The sequence below is a fragment of the Pseudopodoces humilis genome, chromosome 5, assembly GCF_049639895.1.
Source record: "Pseudopodoces humilis isolate 2021_Gansu_Grassland_sample_001 chromosome 5, ASM4963989v1, whole genome shotgun sequence".
NCBI lineage: Eukaryota > Metazoa > Chordata > Aves > Passeriformes > Paridae > Pseudopodoces > Pseudopodoces humilis.
The window spans coordinates 46,883,509-46,903,910 of record NC_142204.1 but is presented as its reverse complement, the minus strand read 5'-3'; the positions used below and the strand labels follow the sequence as shown (position 1 = coordinate 46,903,910).

General features: G+C 40.4%; 1 protein-coding gene and 1 long non-coding RNA gene across 5 annotated transcripts in view; one reads left to right on the top strand and one right to left on the bottom strand.

The window, feature by feature from the left end:
• The window catches only part of DOCK4 (dedicator of cytokinesis 4), a 224,507-nt gene extending 211,012 nt beyond the window's left edge, over nt 1–13,495 (top strand). For 2 of the 4 annotated variants that reach the window (XM_088054845.1, XM_088054844.1), the window contains 6 exons: nt 213–322; nt 1,463–1,630; nt 3,769–3,841; nt 6,284–6,397; nt 7,305–7,366; nt 10,449–13,495. In XM_088054845.1, coding sequence (XP_087910971.1) covers nt 213–322; nt 1,463–1,630; nt 3,769–3,841; nt 6,284–6,397; nt 7,305–7,366; nt 10,449–10,874 — 953 coding nt within the window. In that variant the 3' untranslated portion in view covers nt 10,875–13,495. The remainder of the gene's footprint in view (nt 1–212; nt 323–1,462; nt 1,631–3,768; nt 3,842–6,283; nt 6,398–7,304; nt 7,367–10,448) is intronic. The other 2 variants (XM_088054848.1, XM_088054847.1) reach the window with 1 other exon arrangement.
• Nucleotides 10,523–19,766, bottom strand: LOC148184343 (uncharacterized). Its single transcript, XR_015772467.1, has 4 exons — nt 19,636–19,766; nt 14,722–14,793; nt 13,692–13,851; nt 10,523–10,647 (listed from the first exon to the last, which is right to left on the bottom strand). It is a non-coding gene; the product is annotated as an uncharacterized LOC148184343 (long non-coding RNA).
• Nucleotides 19,767–20,402: the final 636 nt, after the last annotated feature.

Here is a 20,402-nt window from a genome sequence, read left to right as displayed (position 1 = left end):
GCTCATCTGCTTTGCTAAACCATATTAAATGACTCTTGATACATTACACAGATGAATTTCTGCATGATGTCACTGGTCAGACATCATATTTAGCCAGTTACCTGAGGAATCTGAATTATTAGAGACAGAGGGTTTTTTTTGTGATAAGCATAGAATTGAGATGTCTGAGTTTCACTGCATGAATTTAATCACTAGACACATTTATATTCCAGCTTCTCCTCTGTTGTCCGACAAGCATAAGCATTCCCGAGAAAACTCTTGCCTGTCTCCCAGAGAGAGGCCCTGCAGTGCCATCTATCCTACTCCTTTGGAAACTTCTCAGGTAAGAAGTTTGTTGGGAGTCTTCAGAGCACAAATATCTAAGGGGATAATAAAGGCACATGTTGAACTTTGAGCAGATTCGGTGTTTGTTCACTGTTTTAAATTTTCAAGGGTTTTTTATGTTTTTATAAGCAAATACTCTAAAATATTTTAGATGTAAGATATGTGAATAGAATAGTTCTTGATCACATTTCTGCTTCATTTCTTTAGGTGTAGGTCTGTTTCTTTACGTTCACTTACTGAAGTGAGAGGGAGATGCAGACTTACCAGATGACACAGCCTGCTTCTGTGGAACAGGAAGCATTTGTTCAATCTAGGGAAGAGGACAAAGAATGAAAAACTTTTATCATGACAGTTGTCCTTGTTGAGCCCCCTTTGTTTCTTCTGAAATAGCTAATCCTAGCCACTTTGAGATAATAACCCATTCCATGTGGCAATTCCTGTTTCCCAATGTAGTTTCAGAAAAGAGTGATAGACATTTTGTTACTCCAAAGAAAATAATGTATTGTGTTCTTGCCTTAAAATACTGTTACATGGGTCTGTATGAAATGTGTATTTTTTTAAGTATTCAGAAATTCAACATGAGCTTGGTAAGCTGGCCAATACTGAATCCTTATTTCATCTTTTCTTCTTAATAGACCTATTTTCCTAAAGTGCTTTTCTTTAACACAGCTGCTGTTTTAATCCTTGCCATCACACAATGCTCCTCTTGCTGAAGCTGAGAAAGATGAGAACAGGCATACAGTGTTAAAGGCTTTCCTTTCAACACTCTCATGTCTACCAGAGGTTTTACCTGATACAAACCAGCTCCAGGATTCTTTATTTTAAAAATTATTTATTGGTTTCTCATTAGTTCTTTTCTCGTCCCTTGTTTCTTTGGTTATTAAATTGGCTTTTGATTTAATTTTTAATCTCTTTTCTGTTTAAGTCCTCATGTTATTACCTGAGGGCTTAAGAAGTAATACTGAGGCTTAGCCAGACTTAAGGACAGTTCTCAGGAACTACTTAGAGCAGATAGATCTACTGGGCACTTCATCAGTGGTAGTGAAGCCAAAACAACAGGAAAAATCAGGAGATGCTCTTTAAATAAAGCGGTTTTACAGTTTGCCGCAAAGAAAAATTATCCCATTTTTGCTCCCAGACTACAAACTCTTGCTTTGCCAAGTGGAATGCGACTTCTATCCCCCACTCTATCCGAGATTGCATAAGGGAGGCTGAGGAGCTCGTAGGCCCAGTCTCCGCTCTCTCTGAGACTCGCCCAGCAGCAAAGTCTCCCAATCTGTCTCTACCCTCAGTGTCCCAAGAGAGGGTAAGTAGAAAACTAACTTGCTCATACAGTGAAGTATATTTCAAAGATGAGAAGGTCTGACGGTTTCTTTCTGCCCTTATAACCGTAAATGAGGATGTATCTATCTGGGGAAAGGTGAAATTTCTTTCTCTGCTGTTCCCTCAGCAGTAAAAATGGACTGTGATCAGAAACAAAATCCTGATTCTCTGCCTTCTGGTAAAGAAGGGGAAAACAATTCCTAAGGACAATTGGAAGGAGATATCTTAGAGATACCTGCAATTCTAATTTAAATTCAGCTTCTCAAACCGTTTCTTGTCCTTTCTCCTTTCATTCTAACACCACTTCAACAGTGCTGGTTGGAGCTTCACACTGAGAGGAAAGGACCACCCATTTATGAATTACTTTGTTACAGCTTGATGAAAGCAATTTTCACATTAGTGTTTCACCTGGGAGAGATGAGACACACAGGCAAATTCCTGAACTTCAAGTCTTTCAGTCCATAGCTACCTTATTTAAGGAGGTTTGATGGGCTTCACAGAACAAGGCCACAGCAGTACTTCATCCACTTCCTCATTGAAATTGATGCTCAAGGTTATGCACAGCTGTTTTTAGTCAACATCCATTTGTGCTTGCTTCGTGATCTCTGGCTGAATGGTTGTACAGTGTCTTTCCAGCTCTTCCCATACTCTGAAGAGGAATGCCTGCTGTCATTGACTGGTCAACAAGCCTCCTTAGTTTTTGTGCTATTATTCTTCCTATTGGAGCTTTTTGAATTTCACTTTTTTGGGGTTTTTATTTGTGTGTCATTAAACACCCTGTGGTTGCTCTTGTTCTTCCATATGGTTTTGTATCTCATTCTTTTTAGTATGTCTTTGTTTCTCTGTATTTCATTCAGCTTTTGTCTCTTTTCCTCCTCCAATTTCAGTTGCTTTTTCAGCCGTTGCTCTTTACCTTTGCAACAGAAAACGAATTTCAACGCTTGTCCATCACATCCTAGTGCACTGCAGACTCACTAGGCAGTGAACACTCAACTCAGACCAGGCAGGAACATATGGGCATACTTTCTGTCACATCAAAGTACATATATAGGTTTACCACCTCAATTTAATGGTAACTCCAGGAAAACAGATATTACCTGACCAGAATGACTCTCATATGACATACAGCACACCCACTGTAGCTCAAAGTCTACCAAAAGCATTTTGTCTCTGATATATTTAAAACTAAATTTTATTTGGCTTAAGTATTTGTTCCTCACTTTATAACACGAAGCTGCAACATATTAGATCAATGATGATCACTTTGCGGCTGGGTTTGCCATCTTGTGGAACTACAGCATAGTGCCTCACCAATTTGGCAGAGTGCTCTGTGAACACTAGAAAGAGACACAATAATAGGATTTTATTTGGATTTCACTGATCATTTGATCTTGCTTTTAAAGAAAAAAAAAAAAGTAAGAAAAAAAATTTGTCTGTTCCCATTTCCTCTGAAAAGTACCTCTGAATTATTTGTAGGATTAACTTTATGTTCTTTACATATGTTTTCAAGACAAACTAGTGACCCATGGATTTTTTGAATGCTGCCAAAGGAAGTAAATGGTAGAATTTTAATTTTTTTCATCATTTACTGTGATTTGTAAACAAACTGTATTTTAAGAAAATTAAGGACAAAATGCTTTATGGGTCAGCTCTTACCCACAAGAGAAGTAAAAAGACTGCTACCAAAAAAGTCAGGGTTGGAAAACAATACACAATACTTTTCATAGGTAACAGCCATAACTTGAATATTATCTTGTTCAGATCCTGACACTGTAATGAAATTATTGCAACTCTATCCTTCTATTTTTAAGTAATCTATTAAGATATCTCTTTAGGAATGAGCTTTATTATGTTTTTTAAGGTGCTGGAAACTGTCAGAACTCAGTACATAATAATCCTTCCCTCCAATTTTCTGTGTGTACAGTTTTCAGAAAACTGGTCTACTCCCTATCTGTATACACATACATGAAACTGTTTATGTTCTTTTGTGATGTTTATCACTCTACCTCCTAAGCAGACCTGGGGGTGAGGAGGGATAATAACAAAAATATGTTTGTTTTCTTAAAGGCTACTGAAATACAACAGCAGCTATGTGTAAACCATGCTGTTCTCAATTTACAGAGAATGCTGTTTAATCATATTGGAGATGGTGCTTTGCCACGAAGTGATTCCAATCTGCCTGGCTCTGACAAAGGTAAGTGGAAATGCTACAACATGCCAGTCTTTGAAGAATGAAAATTTAATTGCTCCATCATGTTCCTGTAGAATGCCAATTTGTTTGTGTGCATACTGTCATCTATCTCCAAGTGTCAAAACATTCTAACTGACTAAATAAATTATGCTAACAAATCTAAATGTCAAAACACTTGGCCAAAAAGGGGAGGACTGAATTTTGCACTGAAATAAGGCCCAGAAGTTTGCAGGAAGGGGTGATGGAGCAGCAGGTTTCATCAGACTGCCCATGAGACCTGTCCTTTCTGCTCCTCAAGTGAGACATATGGGGGAAAAAAGCCAGCTTCTGGAGAATGGGGCGCAGAGAAGATAAACAGAACCCTGAAGTTTGGTACCTGCAAGTCCCATTTACCAAACATAACTCAGTGTGCTCTGCTTACACTTGGATTGAAAACACCAAATTGTGGTTTCTTGTATTTTGGGGATTTTGTTTTTAATTAAAGTAAATGAGAAATATATGCATTTCCATAAAAGAAATATTGCCTCTTAAAATTTTGCACATGGGGAAATCCAGTATTGTTGGCATAGTAATTGTTTGCCATGATTTCATTATGTGCCTCACATCTATAATATGCACCATCATTTCATTATTCTTTGTGGTAGGCTGAATAAAGGATAGAGTAAAATAAGTGTATAGAAAGTAGCTATTTTAATCATATCCTGTAATACTGATCAGAAATCAGATTTTCTTTAATAAGAGCTGGGTTTTATAGGTATTTTTGTGTCTATGTTTTTAGGAAAACACAGGTAAAATTTTTCACAGGGCTGAAAAACATATGAAATAAACTACCATGGAAATAGTAGAACTTCTCCACTGGCCTATGCAGCCAAGTACATCACAGAATTGTTAAAATGAAGTATTCTCTCCTGAAGGCTTTAGCAGTCCAAAAAAATGACTGCTTGAATGACTTAAAAGAAAATAAATTGGCTTGTTGAGATTCAGGCATTTGAAGTACCTAGGTCTGGTGCCAGGTGATTTTTAGGATGAGGACAAAGCCATGCTGTTGGGTGACAGCTTACAATAAAAAGCAAATACTGTATTGCATATTTTGGCAATAACAAAGCAAAATGATCCTCTAGAAAACAGATTATTCTGTTCATTGATCCCAGGGTCAGCTAAAGTGCAATTATACTGTAACAATATTGTTTGAGATATGAGACCAATGTTATTTTCACTGTACTTGTTGTATTAAGTCTGGTGTTTAGTGAGGCTGCAGTCCTGAGAGCTCTTAGAGTTGCTACAATAGCTATAACTGATGCCATCAGTTAGCAACAATACTTTGCTTTTTTGTTTCATCTTTGTAAATAAACACAGGGTCTTTGCATGTGATTCTCTACTCTCAATTGAAACAAGTAAACAAGAAGGAAATTGTCATGCAGGGCAAGAGGTTTGAGGCTTTGAAGGTGAGGGACTTTTTCGGTGGTGTATTTGGGAGATGAATGGGAAGGTTTGGAGTGGTTATTTTCAACTCTTTTTTTTTTTTTTTTTCTTTGGGAAGTGAAATGAAAGTTGTAATTTTCAAATTAGCTTTTGTCCTGCCCATGCTAAATGCCGTGTCCTTCTTTCCAATATTGGTGACTTCTTGATGACATGAGATAATCCAGTTCTATCAAGGAAGTTGTTCCAGACCTTATGGGATCATTCAATTAAAGCCATAGAATCTGATCAGTGTAACAGATAAAGAAAACAGCCACTTTTATGTGTGTTGAGGTGAAAGTCAATTTACATAATCAAGCAGAGATCCTTGACCACAGATACAGAGTGTACAGAAATTTTCTCAGTCCATAGTAATTTCTTATTTTGATATTTTTTGCTGTCAGACACTTTTAATTTCTTCCAATTTTTACTCCCTACATTTTGTTCCCCTTTCCACCTTCTTTCAATTCTGAATTTGTAGTCTATGCAGGCAACAGAAGAATGTTAGCACAGGAAACTGTGAGAGCTTGATAGGAATTTGGCGAGTTCCTTTCTCTAGTCCCTTCTTTAGATAAAAAGAGTTAATGGGAAGAGTTTATGAATAGTCTATTCCCCTCTGCCTGGAAACCTCTAAATAGGAGTCTAGTGCAAAGATAAACTGATTATATTAACAGGCTTCAAGCTTATCTCGCTTTGTGGCTGGATTTGCAGTGCACCAGAGTGCAATCTCAGCTGCTGCTGCTGTTGATGGCCACCACTGCTGGTCACAAACTGGCCTGAGGGCCAGATGCATCCATCAGGCATCCATGGGATTGATGGCTGCTATTTAAGAGCTTTGCAAGTGCAGATGTAATCACAAGAGCTTTCCAGGCATGCTTAATAAGTTGTTAGGCGTTTGCATTCTGTCTCTTTTTACCCTCATGGATAAAAGCAAGTCAGAGAGCTGGAAGTGTTGATGCCTATGATAGTTTTTTCATTCTCTTCCAGCTGTAAACACCACCCCCAGCAGCTGGAGCCTGGACAGTGGGAAGGAAGCCAGAAACACATCAGAAAGTGGAAAGCTTATATCTCCTCCTGTACCACCAAGACCTGCACAGACTGGTGAGTTAATGGACATCTCAGGTAAAGCCCCAGTACTTGAGAGCTTAGATTCTTTCCACTCTGATGTTTAACTTCTTGGGCAGGTTAACTTATTATTTGATTTCTTATATGAAAGACTGTAGAACTGCCTCTGTGGGTATTTTCATCTCATTAATGTTCTCTGCAGTTTCCAATACTCTGCCCCTTCACTAATGAATGAGCAGTTTCAGACAGTTCATGCTGGTACAAGGAAGTATGATCAAATTTAATCTTTTGATTTTATGATAATTGGAGGTTAGCAACCAGAAATGATCATTAACCACAAAGAATCTTACTGGCCAGAAAATACACAGCAATCACAGAAGTACTGTTACAATAACCATTTTGCCTTTCAAAATTTCCATTTAAAGGAAAGGCTCCTCAAGTGATACTGTAAATACAATTGTTCTCAAGGGACTGAGTAAACTTCTTGTGTATTGTACTTATGCCTCTGAGTTTGTCCAAGCATGTTTTTAGTATATTTAGAGGTAAATGTTTGATATAAGTGTATTATGTATTTTTTGTTTTCCTTATTTGACTTACAAATACATAATATATTTCTTAAGAACAAAAATAGAAAACTTGTTATACTGACCCTTTTTTAACTTGTTATCATTTGGTAGATTATAAATCAATTTACAGTGATGTAAAATTTGTCAGAAAAGGCAGATGCAGAAATTCTTTGATGCAGAATTTTTTTATACTTTTTTGTACTGCAAGATAATCCAGAAAACGAAGCAAAATAAACAAAATCTCTAAAACTATTTACAGTCATCAGCCAAGGGAACTAGAGACAATGTTTATGTATTGAATGATCTATCCACTTAAGAAGATTTCTTAGTGAAAATTGTAATGCCACAAGTGCACTGAAATCTTTCTAACTTTACAGCATCACCAGCAAGACACATAGCCTCCATTTCCCCTTCTCCTGCTGGAAGATCACCAATGAAGGTACTGTCTCACTGCAGTGAATTGTCTTTGTGGGACACATCTTGTGTGTTGTGGGGTAGATGGTATATGTTTAAAGTACATTATTTGGGATTATATTAGGTTCTCTTTTTCTTATCATATACTTATACAAAACCCAGTATTCTGTCTCCAACAGTGGAAGGGGAGGTGCCAGAAAAACCTGTTGTGCAACCCATTCATTTTATTCTTCCAGCATTCAGAGCTGTTAGAGAATCCATTAGAGACTATTCTCTGCTTCAATCATTTTCATACCCATTTTTCTCTTCAGGATGATCCAGGGAGGTTGTAAGAAGTTGCAAGTAGTTTGACACCTGCCAGTAGGAAACTTTAAGCATAGGCTGTGAATAAGCACTGGTTCTTTTCTGGCAGTTAAACATCCAAAGTAATTTGAGGTCCAAGATAAACTGAGCAGGTTTCATTTCTATTTCAAGATATTTGCATGTGTTGGTACCCACATATTGGTACCTGCTTTTTTTTTTTTGGGGAAACTTGACTGGGAAATCTGTGTTTTCCATAGCATTGGAGTATACAAACATGCTGCATGCCTGCTTATTCGAGGCAAACCCTGGTGCTGGCAGAGTGCATGACATTGGTCTTGGGGATAGCCTCTGCTGCCTCATTGAAGCAGAGGTGATTTTGCAGGTGAAAATATGAATCAACAACATGGAAGGAGAGCAAATAGAAAGGAGCATGACTGGTGCTTCAGGCACTCAGATGCAAGGACAGATGGAAGCAACCTGTCAAAGTAACCCCTCAGCAAACCAATGCCTAACTAATACTGCAGAGATACACATTGTCTTAGGAGGAAAACAGCACCCCAAAGTATTTCCTTTCCCCTTGAGGTCCCTAATTACAAGTCCACATTCAGTGTCTTGTTTACCTTCTCATAAGCCTGTAACATTTCTACTTGTGTCTGCACAGTGGTCCAAATTCCTAACAAAGCAATTCTGCTGGCCATCAGAGCACTCCATAGTCCTGTTACTGTTCTGCTGAAGTGAGCACTAATCCTGTTTTTCCCTAATTGCTTACTAGGAAGCTCTTTAGAACATTAGGATCTTGTCCAGAGATGAGTGACCCTTCCTTTTAATCCTGAATGGACACAGTACTGATGATTCTTGGGGATGTTTGAAGCTCGTCCTAACATTTTTCTTCTGTAGATCTGGACAGAATTTAAGCATTTTACGAAGTTTAAATTGCTGCTTGGAAGAGGAATGCTGGCCCAAAATAATTCTGAGAACTGCTGGATCTCACTTTGAGCATCCATGAATTTCCAGACTGTTTTGGTGTCTAAACTGTTACTAACTACTGGTAAAAGTAATCTACGTTGTTTTATCAGAACCAAGTGGTTTCTCATGAAGGCTTTATATATTTGCCATTGTTCTAAATGACAAAAGCAAAGGTCCTAAATCTTATATATGGTCACTTAATCCAGGTGTCCAGTGTTCTTGGAACTGGAGCCAAATACATTATTTGAAAACCCTGACCACCCTGGATGTTTGTGGGAGTAGGAGTGCAGTTGCAGTCTCCTCACATACAGAGGAATGGAACATGAAACAAGTAATTAAACAATCTCTTGAGAAAGTCTGAAATGTCTTCACCTGGTGTTGAGCTTTAAATAAAACTCATTTTGCTTTTCCACAGCCATATACACGGCTCAGATTTTAGTCTCTAATCTAACAGTGTGCTACCAGAGAAAACCATCCTAGTACAAAACCCACTGATGTAAATGAAGATTTTTGTTTTTTCTCCATTGATTTCAGTGCTCTTTGGATCCAGTCCTAGATGGATAACTAAAATTATCTCAACAGCATAAAGTCAGTGCAGCCAGTTCTGTACATCCCTGCCCTTCTCCTCTTCCTCCACACCCATCCTTTGTTGCATGGCTCTCACTCTTACCTCAGGCTGAGCAACTGAGCATCAACCAGTCTAACAAGAATGGGAATGAGAAATCTGTCTTAGAAACATCTCTGGAGATTCTCTCATCTCTCAGAGAATGAGAAATCTGTCAAAATCTTTATTTTGATTTCTCTATCCCTTTTTTAGCCTGAGGCTTGAGGCCAGTAAGTTGGGATTGTTGCAGATTACACCAGTCGTAATTGGATATGTTGCAAAAAATTTTTAACTTGGAAAGTGGGGGCTAACCTTTTAAAATTTTCAGTGGAAGTTGCTTCATTGGAATAGAACTGCTCAAAGGTTTTAGGTAGGCCTTCATTGTCCATGCCTTTTATTTGTCATCAGCACTGCTGTTGCTGCTTGGGCCCTCAGCTCCTGGTCCCTCACCATCCCTCACTGACCTATGAGGCTACTGGTGCCTTTGACCACCTGTGCCCTCCATATGGCCCTTGTCCCTGAGGCACACGTGGTGTGTTGTGTTAATATGTCTAAGGAACACATGGGAGATTGGGGAGAGGAAGGGTGGTGATGCTTTCATCTCCTGCCAATCTGCTGCTGCCCCAAGTGGGAGTGAGAACAGCAGAGAAGGGGGCTGGCAGCCAGCAGCAGCTCTTACCTTGATACCTGCTCTACCCTTCCCACACTGGCTTTATGGTACACTCAGAAATTATGCCATGATGTAAATGCATGTTTCACTGCACGGCAATGCACTAAAAAATGTGAGTAAAAGCTTTGAAAACTGAATTTGGGATATGAGAGGCTGCAGTAGCAGCAATTTCTGGGCTTTGGCGTTAGGGGGCAGGACACCCCCAGGTATGCTCTTCACGCAGTGATGCAATCTACTTCCAGCTGGGAAAACTAAGGGTGAATTCTTAAAACTTCCAGATTTTTCCAGGGTATTATGATAGCAAGAAAACATTTTAAGAGAGTTTTATTTCTACTTATATGAATTACTGGCATGGCCACTATCTAAGGAGCACCCAGGCACTATTGAAATGAGTTTTTTATCAGTTTCTTACCAGGTCTTGATTAAACAGGGACACAACCATTTCTGTTTATCAAAGGTCAGAGTTACATGCACTGTATCTATGTATGTTTTCAGTCTGAGCACAGAAACACTCTCCCTCCTATATGCCAGGTAAATTCTTCTTCTGCCCTTTCTTTTGAGCAGGGGTCTGTGCAATCATTCACACCGTCTCCAGTGGAGTATCATTCCTCAGGGCTCATATCCAACTCCCCAGCGCTGTCAGGGAGTTACAGCAGCGGCATCTCTTCGCTCAGCCGATGTAGCACATCAGAAACATCAGGCTTTGAAAGCCAAGGCAGTGAACCAGCAGTGACTGTCCCAAGCTACAGCATTTCTGAGGAGCCTGTGAGAAAAGAAAGCAAAACCCCGCCACCTTACAGCGTGTATGAGCGGACTTTGAAGCGCCCCGTTCCTCTACCTCACAGCCTCTCCATCCCGCCCGCCACAGACCCCCCGGCACTGCCACCCAAGCCACAGCTTGTTCGGCCAAACAACCTGGAAAACAGCAGCAGGAGGACTGAGCAGGTTCCCCGGCCCAGGCCTCTGCCCCGCAAAGTCTCTCAGCTATGAGAAGCCACTTTTATATTTAATTGCAACACATTCTTTACTGTTTAAGAAATAATATTTTTTAAAAATGGTAAAACTCATTTAGTTAGGCACTTTAATATTCTGTCCACCTTTTCTTTTGAGTAATTTTGAAATGCTTATTAATATTATGTTGCACATTTTAAATGAAATTACTAATTTAGGTTACCAGATATTATAGGAAGCATGAATGAGAGGATTTTTTTTTTTTATTTTGTGGTGGTGAATACTGATAAATGCTTTTATTTGAACTTTATTTTTATTTAAAAAATCTAAAACCCTACAGCTCTCATCTGAATTAGCTGAATGCTTCTTACAAAATGCAGAATATACTGACTGGATCTTTACTACTAGAGATAAATGCACGCTTTCTAACAAAGTAGTCTGTAGACTAGGATGTTTCTGCAAGTAGGCTGAAAGTTGTTTCTCTTATCTGATGAACAGGTTGGTAATTTCAAATGTATGTGGCAAAACTGAGATGTAATGCAAGTTATATAGCAGAGGACTGTTGTAAGAATGTGGTTTGGAATTTTTGAAACACACACTTGGCTTATTTTTTTTAAGATGGAAAAACACCTGTATTTCATTCAGCATACAGCACCATTCTGGTGAATCACGATAAGGTTTTGTGCCATTAGTGTACGTACCTGACACATCTTTTTCTTTTTGAGGTGCAATTTACTTTTATTCTTCCAGTTAATGTATTTTTTTGTTGCTGTTTTAGTTTCAGATTTTTTATGAATGGTCTCTGCTGTTCTTGGAAGTTCACCCTAAAATACAATCTGTATATTAAATAGGTACAAATGAATTGTTCATTTAACTTGTGTACAAGAGTCAATACTGACTAGTATCAAGGCAATTCACTAAATGAGCCAATTTTTAAAAATACAAATGGCTGGTTTACAATCCACTCATTTCAAAAGCTAATTGTGATGGTCATTAATAATTTTCTAAAAGTCTGGTAAAAATTCTGAACAGTTCCTTGGATGTGTATGTGCCATTGGAGCCAGGCTTTTGATTTGCTTTTTAGCTTGAGTTCATCACCATCATCTTTATTGTCGAGAATGGTATTTGGCCTTAGGTTGTATTTTAGTGACTGGCATCTGAAGAGCTCTGGAAAGCTAATGCCAAGACATAGGAATGTGGAGGGGAAGGAAAAAAAAAGCACCTTCTGTATGTTTTGTATCCTCTTTCTTTTATTGACTGTTTAAATGTGCTTGGGAACAGATGTGTGAACTGCATTTTAAATCATATTGTTAAAAATATTCTCCCTCTTTTGTTGGGAAGCTCATGTTGATCTTAGCTGTGTTTGATTTGTTGATAGTTTAACTGGAAGAAAGTGACCACTTTTTTATATTTTCTCAATTAAACCTTCAGCAGTTACAAGCTGTTGACAGTAGTTATAGAAGTTTTCTATAATAAATGTTCAAGTATTTTTGTACATAATTGGTAAATTTTAATAAGGAGTGTACCATTATGTGAAAAAGAAGCAAACAGTTGTGTATGCAGTAAGATTGTTATAATTATGCCAAATACTTTATGTATGGAAAAAAGAATATTTGTAAATATGTGCTTTTAACAATAATTCTGCCATATTGACTTTACAATTTTGAATGTCAGAAAAAAAATAATATATGTTAAAATATTTATGTTTTAGTGAAAGTATTCATAACTTGAAAAGGAACATATGAATTTTAGCTTTGTATCTTGCTGATTTCAAAGTCCGAAATTCCTTGAACTAGCTCTTGCTTTCTACTATAACATTTTTATGTCTGTAACCACATCATAAAACCTGTAGAAGGCTACATATTTATGCTGATATAAAAAGTAATGCCTGAAATTTAAATAAGGTGTCACAAGTAAGATAACAAAGCTGCTCTGATTTTTTTTTCCTCCCATGTAGTTTAATAGATTTTGTTGACTAGTGCTTGAGCACAGTACAGTATGGATCAGTGTTATTAGCTCCTGAAGCCTTTTTTTTTTTAAATTTCTGGCAGTAAGCAGAGTTGATGACTTTATCATTTGCGTGCATTACTGGTCAGCTTTGCAGCAAAACATTTCACAAAGTCTCTGTTTACCTAGAAACTCGTATTGGTTGCTGCATAATGTTAGTATGAAATAAAAGAACTTGATTAATCTTTACAGTACAACTTGTTTTCTACAGAATGAGAGATTCTAATTCAGTTACCCACAGAATGGAACTTCTGACTCCCTGTCTTGCTAAATCCTTTTTTTTCTTTTTTTTTTTCTGTTAAAAATCTCCTGATTGAGTTTTCTCCCTATTTGGACCCATAACTGCTTTGTGAGACAAGGTGGGGAGAATATTGATATGCTCTTCTGAACAAGTGAAGAACGCAAAATTTACTAGAGAGTTCACTGTAAATTAACCTGCATGAGCATTCTGTTTTTATAACCAGGACATCAGAAATACTCTGAATGACAGAAAATGGTGTAAAATTGACAAAGTACTCTTAAGCCGAGTTGACACATTTTCTGCTTAGCCAGTTTTGACAAATTGATTCTGTAGATCAGTTTTTCAACCTGATTACCTATAAAAAATGTAGTATGAAATTTTGTTATGTATGTTGCAATACCCACTGCTTGAAAACCTAATGTAAATAAAGGTCTTGTTTGAATTTTATATAGTAGTCATAAATACAATTTTACCACTTTCTGGATGATGGTGAGTAATTCAGAAGCTCATACAGGAAGACCAATGGGAACAAGTTGCTCTTACTTCTCAATAGCTTGAATGTCAGCCAATGTGTGCATAATAAGTGGCATAATCTTGTATTCAAATACCATATTTGAGATGCTGGTGTCTCTGGGATGGCAGAGAAACATCCTCAAACTTGGCTGGCTGGCTTCAAAATGATGCAGTTCAGACTGGTTCTCATGATGGCATAATAGCTCCGTAATGTGAGTGAACTCAGTTATGATGTCCCAGGTCAGATGCTGTGTCCTGAAAGCAGCAAAAAGCTGATGTTACCCCTCTTAGTAGAGGTTTCAGGGCAGTGCAGTTATGGCCCTGCTCACACGGAACAGGGTATAGCTATGTGAAAATCTTCTGTATGAAAGTGGCACCTTGCCCTCCTGCCTGACCATTCTTCCTGTTCACTCATTGTCACTGCAAAAAGAACAGTGGTGGAGCAAAGACATACCAATAGGCAGGAGACTGTGCCTGAGGTATAAATGATGAAAAGCACCTTGTTTTGAATGTAACTGGTCAGTGAGGCATGTGGCAGCATTGTCTCAGTAAACCCAGGTGCTGACAGATTCAGATCTTTGCTGCAGAACTCTGCTGGTTGCTGGAATTTCTGATGATTGAGGCAGAGCCCTGACATATGCTGGCCAAAGGGCAAAGTCCCATCTGGTGGGATATTGTGGAAGGATGGTCACCACTGGATCCTTTGAGATTCTGACCTTGAACTAGATTCTATGGAAGAAAGCCCTATTCATATTAATTTAATTTGTCTTTACCTTCTCATTGACATTTTAATTCAGCTTTTGATGTATACTTCTTAGAAGAAATTAGTTTGGCTAGCATTAACAAAAAAAACCCATTGGGGATTAAGCAGCTAAACTATTCAAACCTCATGAATAGGAAAGGTTTAGACCCACATAACTCATGTGGACTCATCCTATGATGACCATTATTTTAAATAATAATAAAATAAAGCTGCTGAAGAAAGGAAATTGAATATTTTTTTAAAAAAATTATTGTTCAGTAAGGAACTTGGAGTGTCTGTTTTGACAGGCTGACGGTTGTCAGACTTCAGTGGGGATGCAGCCCTAGGACATGAGCCTTCCAGGCACAGCTACACAAGCTTACCTAGGTTAGAACTTGTGTTAAGGACGAAGTTCAGAACTCCTCTTCAACTGACTGATATTCAGCCCAGGAAGACTGTGTTAGAAGGGAAAAGAAGGTCAACAATTAAAAAGAAAAAAAGAAAAAAAAAAAAAAAAAGAGGGGTGCAAATAAAACTTAGGCTAAAACCTTGATGGCCTGACAATTAATCCAAGTGTATTTTGACTCAGCCAGGAAACATGGTGGGAGAAACTGAAAAATTACCTGAAACTGAAGCATCTCTTCATGTATTAAAGTATTTTAGTCTGTTTTGTAGCATGATGTTATACCAGCTTAACTATTGGTTGAGCTGAAGGGAAGCTGGAAGTCCTGACAAAATAGAGGGTGTTTTTATTTTACAAAGGCCTTGGAGTGGGGGTTTTTCTCTTTTGTTATGGCTAACCAGAAGATAGAGAAGACTGACTGTCATGAGTTGCAAAGGCAAAGAGTTTCTAAATAGCAAAGCCCTACAAAATATTCAAATATTTCCCTTCTTAACAGTTATTTTCTTAACCCGTGGTGCAAAACTGATGCAGTGCATTTTGCAATTAACATCTCAGTATTTTAGGGAGCAAATCAATATCAAAATTTCATAGTAAAGAGCTTTTCTGATAGCTCATAAGCTGCTGAAATTTTGGTTAAATATTTAAGTAGTTTACATCATTGATTTGCTATTGGAACTACATCCACTTGCGTATTCCAATTTATTTTACTTCTGGAAAATTCTGCAGAGGAACTCTCTGCATTACAGTCTTGCTTATTTGTGAGAGACTGCTATCACTGCTGGTTTTTGTTGACCTCACTGACTTCCCTTGGAGTGTTTCCACTTGCTTTTCAAAAGAAAGACCATCAGTGAGGAGCTACTTCTGCCTTTCCTGTAGGGAATATTTCAAAAGCACTGCCTGAAGGGGATAGAGCACAGCAACTGTTCCCAGGGGGGACTATAAGCAAGGGCTTTGGGAACAAAAGCTGAGGGCTACATTTACCCAGTTACTCCCATAGAAGTTTGTGTTCACAGATAGAGCAATAGCTCAAGGACAGGGACTAAACTAATTTACAAAAATCAGGAGGTGGGATGTAGGTAATGTCCGGCTGGCTTTGCTAAAGGGTGAGGCTCAGTCCCTCATGTCCTATAAATGGGAATCCTTTGCTTCCTGATCTTTTCATAGAGAAAGTCATGCCAGGTAGACACACAGGTGGGGGGTGTAAGTTTTATTTTAGGGTTGCTGAGCATGGATAGGGGCAGGGAAGAAATGCTGAATCTACACTTTATGCCTAAATTGATTTGAGAGATCATTCCTCTGGGTCTTTGGGCCATGTTACATTCAAGGGATGTAACTTGTGCAGTGATTTGCCCTTATACTCTGAATGTGCCCTGGAGAGCCAGCTGTCTATCTGAACTCCCATGCTAGTCTCTTTTTGCCATGTATTGTGAAAGGATGGCTTGCTGCAGGTGTGCTGGAGCAGAGTCTGATGCAGCCTGATCTCTGTGCTTCTTTTTGACATGTTCTGTTCACCTTTGTAAGTACAGTGCTATGGTAAATCCAAGGATGTGATACAACACCCAGTAAAATTAATCTGAAGACTCATATTAAGGTTTTAGAAATGGCATGTGTCCAAGAGGAGCTGGGTGAAGGCAGCCAGTACCTAATGAATTTGGTCCCATCTGAAGAAAATAAAACTTTCTAACATGAAAACAAAACATTTTACAAGGAACAAAACGTATCAATAAACTCAACTTTTTTTTTCAGCTAGTGTATTAGGAGTCGAAGCAACAAAGTATTCCTGTGCTGCACTCTTCTCAGGCCATTAAGTTCAGCAAAGGAAGATTGTGCACACTGGACAGAGGCTTTTTATGTTGCCAAGGAGAGTTTTCCTGCATCTACAGTTCCCCCTCCAAGTTCTGTCTTAGAACTACAGCACATCTTGTCAGTCCCCCTGAAGCTATAATTCAGTGGACTTTTTATAGCTGTAAAACCTGAGCTGCATGATGATAAGTAAGCAAAATCAAAGCAAGTCATAACCTGCTACTTTGAACATGCAGACAGGGGCTACAGGGGAGCAAGCAGGGAGAAAAAAAAAGAGAAAATTTGTTTTCAGGCCATAAAGATCAATTTTGACTTCTGGAATATTTGCTGCATTTTGAGAAGTACTGTATTTTCACCACATGCTTTACTGGGCTTTTACCCTCTGTGAGATAATGTTGGGAAATGGTTTCCTCTGCTGCTTGTGTAGATTTGAGTTACAGCATTTGTCTTGCAGCCAAAAAAAGTGGTTTTCAGGGTTTTGTTTGTTTTTCTTCAGTCCTGTGACAGGGTAGGACAGCAGAAATAAGACAAAGAAGACTGGTCAGTGTATCACCAGAGGTGGTCATGGACAAAGGGGAATGGCTTCCAACTGAAAAAGAGTAGGCTTAGATTACATGTCAGGAAGAAATTCTTTACTGTGAGGGTGGTGAGGCACTGGAACAGGTTGCTCAGAGAAGTTGTGGATGCCCCATCCCTGGAAGTGTTCAGGGTTAGGCTGGATGTGGCTTAGAGCAACATGAGCTAGTGGATGGAATCCCTGCCCACAGCACAGGAGGCTGGAACCAGGCAATTATTGTCCCTTCCAACCCAGCCCATTCTATGGTTCCATGTTCAGAGAAGAACATCTCTATTCTCTAGGTAGTTCTTAAACTCCTACCTTCAAAGATTAACATTCAGTTCACTGTGGGCTCCCTCACACCTTCTGCACAAGGACAAAAAATAGATGAGATCCATTTTGCTGTGGGAAGTGTGCTTCTGTGTGTGCCTCAGGCATGGTGAGGTATGGACATGGATGGATACCACGGAATGCTGCCCTCTCTTTGGTGTCCTTATTGCTGCGGCAGTGATGTACTTGTGGTATGCTGAGTATTGCAACTATCTGTCACAGTCTTGCGCACAGTTGTCTTACCTGCAACTAGATGCAGCTGTGTAAAGTACACAGAAACAATCAAAATGTCAAATTGTAAGACAAAATTGCTATTTATCATTCTCACCAACTCTACACTTATTTATCTTGAGAACTGGGAAACTTGGTGGATTTTGCAAATTTTCTCAGCAAGCCTTTTCTGGTTCAGTGCTATTTTTACTGAAGATAACACCAGCCCATCTTGCAAGTGAAGCTTTCAGCAGTTGTGCTACATGAAGCCAGGCACAGCATGAATGACAAATCCTCAACACTGTGTGGGCTCATTAGAAAGATTTGTATTCCATGCTGAGCTGAAGGAGAGGGAGTGACCTGGGAGACTCTGAGCAGGCACTAAACTGTGGAAACAGCAGCAGAAATGACAGCAGATGGCAGGGTCAGCTCGTTAACTGCATTTATGTAATGGGAGACTTCCCATATATTGTCAAGCAACAATTAAAAAAAAAAACCTGTCAGAAACTCCACCTGGTCATAATTGATCATTGTTAATAAATCTGTTCCAGAACAGGCTACCAAAATCTCAGCTATGATTGTGTAACTGAAACTAATCAGCAAATGATAATTGCTGGGGTGAGTTGCTTTGGTTGGGTGGCAAAAGGAACCAAAACTGTGGCTTCTGCTGGCAGAATGGAAAGCTGTTCTGTGAAGGTATGCTGGGCTGACAAAACATCTGGCGAGTTTGCAGTTTCGGTCTAGCTCTGTGTGTTGTGAAACACAGGACTGTAATACTTTCTTCTAGAAACACTGATTATACCTAAATGAATAAATATTGCAGCTATATTAACACGAATTTGCCCTGTAAACCACAGATTTATTCCTGATTTCTACCAGTCACCACAAAAAAAGGCAAGAGATGGGAGTCTACCTGAACTAGAAAAGAGACTTAATTTAAACCATATTATGAATTCATTGTTGACATAATGCTGACAAGTTTCAAACTATAACTTAACTTTTTATGTAGTTATCCATGCAGAACTCCTGAAGGGTCCCCAAAATGAGGCTCAGGGTGAGGCCAGGTCCCAACCTGAGCAGGTGGGGGCCACTGGAGGTCTGATGATGGAGAGATGATTGATCCAAGGCTGCCGTGCTGGACTTCCAGAGCAATAACCCAGCTCCTCTGTCTTGCCCCTTTGGAAGACCAGACGCCTCACCCCATATACCATCGGTACCCTTGGCACCTGCTGCTGTGCCAGATGCCACCATAGACTTTCTGTTCTGTTGCTCCACCAGTCAACCGGCTGCACACAGCACGGTACAAACACATCTTGTCCAATTTGTCCCGGTCTCTTCAGGTACCAGCACCACTGCCTCAGCCAGGCCTGGTCGCCGTGTGGTGCAGCCTGCCCTGGACCTTCTCACTGAGCTCCGAGATGATGGCAGTACAGGCCCTGAAGGGCTGCTGGCGCCGGGACTGCTGTCCCTTATTGCTGAAGAGCCCCCACTACTGCAGCGTGTGCCATCGCATGGCACTGCTGGGGGCGGCTGCAGCGGGAAGCACCCGGCGGGCTGCTGGGCCCCGGCTATGGATGAGCACAAGGATGAGGGCAAGGACCAGGGCCAGGGCCAGGGCCAGGCAAACGAAGAGGATGAGGACAAGCACTAGGCACAAAGCCGAAGAGGTCGCCCCGCGCAGTGGCGGCGGCCAGGAGCCTCCGAGGCGGCGGCAGGGACGCGCTGCTGCTCCCGGAGCGGGTTGGGCAGCTCTGGGCGCCGGCTCCGGGCACCCCGCGCCTGCGGCGCCACAGTGGCCGGTGGCACATGCGGGGATTTACCGGGGACATCACATGCGGCACAACCCCAAGGCACGGCACAGGCACAGGCATGGCGCAGGCATAGGCATGGCGCAGGCACAGGCATGGCGCAGGTGCGGGCGTGAAGGCGGCCTCGGCGGGCGGCCGGGAAGGAGGCGGCGTGTGAGGCTGCCGGCGGCACCGGGCGCTATCTCACCTCGGGCTGCCCCGGGGGCACGGTCCGGGCTGCTCCGGCCGGGCCGGAGGCTGACGCAGGCGCTCGAGCAGCTCTCGCCTCACGCACTCTGGGTTCTTCCCTCAAGGCATGGCCAGGGTGCCGCTGGGAACCACACCTCCCAGCAGGCTAGCTTTGCGTGCCGCCCTATCTTTCTTTTGAGGCAGCAGTTTAGAAGTGGTGCCTTGAAATGTGTGCGTGTGCTTTCAGTTAGGGAGGATCTTATGGGCAAGAAAGCTTCATGCCATGCTCTCCTTGTATAATGTATTTAGCAGCACTAAAAGTAATTTATTTAAAAATGACTGGTTTTTAATCTCACTGCTAAATCCTCAGCTTGGCTTCAAGTCAGTCAGCAGCACTTCATAAAGGGTATTGCTGCAGTTATTTTTATTTTTATCTGGAGCAGACAAACTGTAGTGGCTCCTCCTCAGGTCTTCTGTAGGTGTCTTGTACACCTTACCTGGAGGGCAACATATTGACAAGGTCATACAGCGGTCAGGGGAGGACTGAGCACTCTGCCTCACCTGCCTTGCCTGCATTTCACTAAATGCCTATTAAATGATGCTTCAGCACAGTCAGAACAGAACAATGCAAGGAAAAGGGCAGGTTCCCATCCTTATGCATATTTCCGGCTGGAAATCATGGTATAGTAGAGCCAGAAAATAGGTGAATAAACAACATATCAGAAATATTGACTCCACAGCAGAGGCTGCTCTTGGACTACAGGTAATATTGAGTACATTGCTGTA